The 5,000-nt window shown below is 43.6% G+C and overlaps 1 protein-coding gene across 1 annotated transcript in view; it reads left to right on the forward strand.

The window, feature by feature from the left end:
- The window catches only part of kcnq3 (potassium voltage-gated channel, KQT-like subfamily, member 3), a 58,614-nt gene that overhangs the window by 43,227 nt on the left and 10,387 nt on the right, over positions 1-5,000 (forward strand). Inside the window, exons 9-10 of the mRNA XM_062553048.1 lie at positions 714-889; positions 2,824-2,923. Coding sequence (XP_062409032.1) covers positions 714-889; positions 2,824-2,923 — 276 coding nt within the window. The remainder of the gene's footprint in view (positions 1-713; positions 890-2,823; positions 2,924-5,000) is intronic.

Below are 5,000 nucleotides of genomic sequence, written 5' to 3' on the forward strand. Positions count from 1 at the left end.
ACATGACTGGGTTTCTAACGATACAACGCTTAATGCGGCCCTTTAACTTACCCTCATTACCTCCACCAAGGAGGTTATGTTTTCATTGGGGTTTGTTATGTTTGTCTGTCTGTTGTTGCAGCAAGAGAAAGCATGAGTCGGCGAAAGCTAACAACAAGCTTCTCTTTGGGGGATACTGGGTCTTCTTTGCACCCCCTGTAAATCGAACTATGACAGACTACTTCCTTCAACAACACAAGATTTGTGTTCGTTGCTCGACTCATCGAGTCTTACATAGTGTCACCCGGAAAACAAGTGGGAAAGTTTCTACAGATACTGTGTGCATAAGCTGTCTTCTAAATAATCTTGCAGCACTCAAAGAATGTTGCCAACGCCTCGTTTGAAATGTTAAGGACCTAATTAGACTGTTGATGAAGTGTGGAGCTCTTTTTAGACTCGTAGAAAAAATAAGTGATTGATAGCGCTGTGGAAGAATCAGTGAAAAAGTTGGGGATGCTTGAGGTCTGAAGTTGGGAATGCTTGGGGTCTGAAGTTGGGAATGCTTGGGGTCTGAAGTTGGGAATGCTTGGAGTCTGGATACAGTGACCCCTTGTCCATGACTCTAGCTTATGGTCATAATTCACATATCCTTTAATGGATCCCTTTTAATATTTACTCTACTGTACTCCACTGTACTCCATTTTAACTACATGTTCAATGTGTGTGTTCTGCAGTAAGAGAGCTCGTGTTCCTGCGCGACTCGGTTCTGTTAGAGAACGTCTGCTGTCCTCCAGCGCCTTGGTGCATTCTGGGAGCTCCGAACCAAACAAACCCGCTGGCTTCAGCAACCGAGAACGCTTCCGCACAGCGTTCCGTATGAGGGCATACACACTTCGCCAGAGCTCAGAAGGTACACACACACACACACACACACAGACACACAGCATTCCATATGAGGGCATACACACTTTGCCAGAGCTCAGAAGGCACACACACACACACACACACACACACACAAACACAGACACACACACACACACACACTGTATTTTGCACAGTGTTCCATATGAGGGGATACACACTTCGTCGGAGCTCAGAAGGTACACACACACACATCATTTCATATGAGGGCATACACACTTCACACACACACACACACACACACACACACACACACACACACACACATAGCGTTCCGTATGAGGGCATACACACTTCGTAGTGCAGTGAATAAGGAACAGGAGCAGGAGCAGGGGTAGTGTAGTGGATAAGGGGCAGGGGTAGTGTAGTGGATAAGGAGCAGGGGTAGTGTAGTGGATAAGGAGCAGGGGTAGTGTAGTGGATAAGGAGCAGGGGTAGTGTAGTGTAGTGGATAAGGAGCAGGGGTAGTGTAGTGGATAAGGAGCAGGGGTAGTGTAGTGTAGTGGATAAGGAGCAGGGGTAGTGTAGTGTAGTGGATAAGGAGCAGGGGTAGTGTAGTGTAGTGGATAAGGAGCAGGGGTAGGGTAGTGTAGTGGATAAGGAGCAGGGGTAGTGTAGTGGATAAGGAGCAGGGGTAGTGTAGTGTAGTGGATAAGGGGCAGGGGTAGTGTAGTGGATAAGGGGCAGGGGTAGTGTAGTGGATAAGGAGCAGGGGTAGTGTAGTGGATAAGGAGCAGGGGTAGTGTAGTGTAGTGGATAAGGAGCAGGGGTAGTGTAGTGTAGTGGATAAGGAGCAGGGGTAGGGTAGTGTAGTGGATAAGGAGCAGGGGAAGTGTAGTGTAGTGGATAAGGAGCAGGGGTAGTGTAGTGGATAAGGAGCAGGGGTAGGGTAGTGTAGAGGATAAGGGGCAGGGGTAGTGTAGTGTAGTGGATAAGGAGCAGGGGTAGTGTAGTGGATAAGGAGCAGGGGTAGTGTAGTGGATAAGGAGCAGGGGTAGTGTAGTGTAGTGGATAAGGAGCAGGGGTAGTGTAGTGTAGTGGATAAGGAGCAGGGGTAGTGTAGTGGATAAGGAACAGGGGCAGTGTAGTGGATAAGGGGCAGGGCTAGCATGCAGTAACCCAGAACGTGGGCTCCACCATTGTGGCCTTGCCCTTTAATTTCACTCATGTGTAACCAGTATGTGTAAATTGCTTTTGATTAAAATGTCTGCTAAATGAATAAATGCAAATGTAACTCATTTGTAAATAAAGTCCTCACTTTAGATAAGCTTGCACAATATCATTAACTACTGTAACCAATTGCAGTTCCTGAGTTAATCATGAATTGTAGTGTGAGGAAATGGTTTATAAAATGTGTATCCACACAACTAATGATTAGTGCATGTGTACTAGTGCATCAGTAATGCTTAACACATGATGAGCAACATGGGTAGTTATAGTTTGCCAATGGTTAATAATCTTATTCCATGTAGAAATGGTTGTAGCATTATTTATTAAATAGAAAACATCTATTTACAAACGTGTTTTTGAGATTTACTACGAACAAACCATTTATACCTGATGCAGATGATTTACAAATGATGAACAAACTGTTTACTAATAGTTTATAAATGCTTAACAAATTATGAATTGTGTGTAGTTATTATAAAGTGTTCCAATATGTGTAGTCTTGTTATGTGTGCATGTGTATGTATGTGTGTCTGTGCGTTTGTGTATGAGTCTGTTTATGTGTTTGTGGTTATGTTTGTGTGTGTTTGTGTATGAGTCAGTTTGTTTGTGTATGTGCTTATGAGTCTGTTTATATATGTGTGTGTTTGTGTGTACACGTGAGTCTTTCCAGCATGCGCGCTTGACTTTTGGACACAGACAGAGTGTGCAGTGTGTGTGGGAATCTTAACATGCGTTCTGGTTCTGTCCAATCAGATGCTGGAGGGCTGGTTGACTCTGAGGAGAAAGGCTTCCCCCCCGATATCCTGAGAGAGGACATGATCCCCATCCTCAAACTAGTGATCAGAGCCGTCAGGTACACACACACACACACACACACACACACACACACACACACAATCCCCATCCTCAAACTAGTGATCAGAGCCGTCAGGTACACACACACACAACACACACACACACACACACACACACACACACACACACAATCCCCATACTCAAACTAGTGATCAGAGCAGTGAGGTACACACACACACACACACAATGCTCATAGTCAAACTAGTCATCAGAGCCGTCAGATACACATTATAAATTCTTTATTTGTATTAGAAGATAAGCATATATCATGGCATAATCCAAATTTGATAGAAAAGAGGATAGATAGATAGATAGATGCTTTATTGAAAATTCAAGGATAAACCATAGATGAACAAATAGCACGTCATCACGAGCAGGCAGTTTTATCTCATTTACTGCAGATGTGACTCTGATTCGAATAGATACAAATACAAATAGTCAATCATAAAACCACAAGCCTACTTCTGCGCGATACAGAAGTCTGCACGAACATAATATTATATGGTATTGACGTGTCCATAATACAATTTACAAAAACTAACCTAACTAGTCTATTATTTTAAGCTGTCCTAGGCTATGCCTCGTGAATTACTTTTAGTGAAAAAAATTAGGAGTCCTAAAACGCTAAAGTGCTACCGCGGACTGTACTGCCACCTCGTGGCGGTAAGTTGTAATACAGTTGTAATACATTTCACGCAGGGCGTGGATCACGCAAAGCGTGAGAGAAACGGCCATCACATTTCAACACCTACTGTAGGTTTCATACAGAGGTCTATGTCCTTGAGATCTGCCAGCATCAGAAAAGTGACTGAAAGTAAATAAAGACACCTTAACTGGGGGGGGGGGGGCAGAGGAGGGGGAGAGAACATGCTCTGATGTTTTAAATTTTATCAATGAAAGATGTCTTAAAGAGACCCTATGCAACATTTTCATAGTCATAAAATCGCTTAAGAATCGATGTTTTGCTTGACTGACCAGTTTTATCGAAAACAGTAATATTTCCTCCCGTCCCCAGTGTCCCTATATCCGCTATTGCAGCCTTGCAGTTTGTCTAGGAGGCGATCGCTCCTTGTTTACATCTGGAAGTCTGAAACGCGTAAGGAACAAGAAGAACCACGCTTGTAATTTATAAATATATACAGTATAGGCTATATATGTCTAAATATACACGCTAAAGCTGTAGGGGAAGCTCTGTAGAGAAATATGCAAGCATAAAACGAGCGAAAATGAAAAGCGAAACCGAACCGGAGATGAAATCGCCAATCCTGCATAGTTTCTCTTTACATTTCTCACAAGCATCAGCACTTGTGAAGGCAGCAGGTGAGAGTGGAGGGTTGGTGATTTGATTAATAGTGTGAAACAGAATTTTGGACAGAATTCTCAAAGTGTTGGGATTTCCACCAGCTGTTGTGAGAGAATTCGTTGAACATGCTCTGTGCTGAATTAAATGGATTTATTTGCATCGCGGCCACAAGTAGGCTAGGCTCAAACAAAATGTGTGCGCGTAGTTCTGCATTAAGTTGATTACAGTAGGCTACGTGTTCATTAACTCTTCTAGGAGGGGGAGGTGGTGGATTTTAAAGTAGCCTAGACTATTTGGCGCAGGTTATTGTTAATGCGCTGTTGCTGGTCGTCGAAATCATGCAGAATTGAAGCGTTTTGTTCCAGCATTGTCAACAAATACATCAGTGCAGCACACACACGGCTCCGTGATCCAGCATTGTTGTTGTTCTGTCAGGTGAGGTCAAGCGCGGGGGCTGGACTAGAGGTTCGAGGTGGGGCTATGTCGTCATAAAAACCCCAGATGTGCCTTTACACGGCAAAACGAAAACGGGGTTTTCCAAAACCCCCACCTTGGAAGCAGTTTTTAGGGATGCAAGGCCCACGTGCAGTTTTTAGGGATGCCTGCAAATTGCCGTGAACAGCAACGACAATCTTCCATGACAATCTACAGTGTCGCATATGCTGATGAAAATCCCACTTTTCACGTGTGATAGAGGTTTTGTTTGTTTTACTAATCCAAGTTGAATTAAATAAAGTACTCTAATCTAATAGACGCACATTGTGACTGTGAT

Source organism: Sardina pilchardus, chromosome 2 (genome assembly GCF_963854185.1).
Source record: "Sardina pilchardus chromosome 2, fSarPil1.1, whole genome shotgun sequence".
Taxonomy (NCBI): Eukaryota; Metazoa; Chordata; class Actinopteri; order Clupeiformes; family Clupeidae; genus Sardina; species Sardina pilchardus.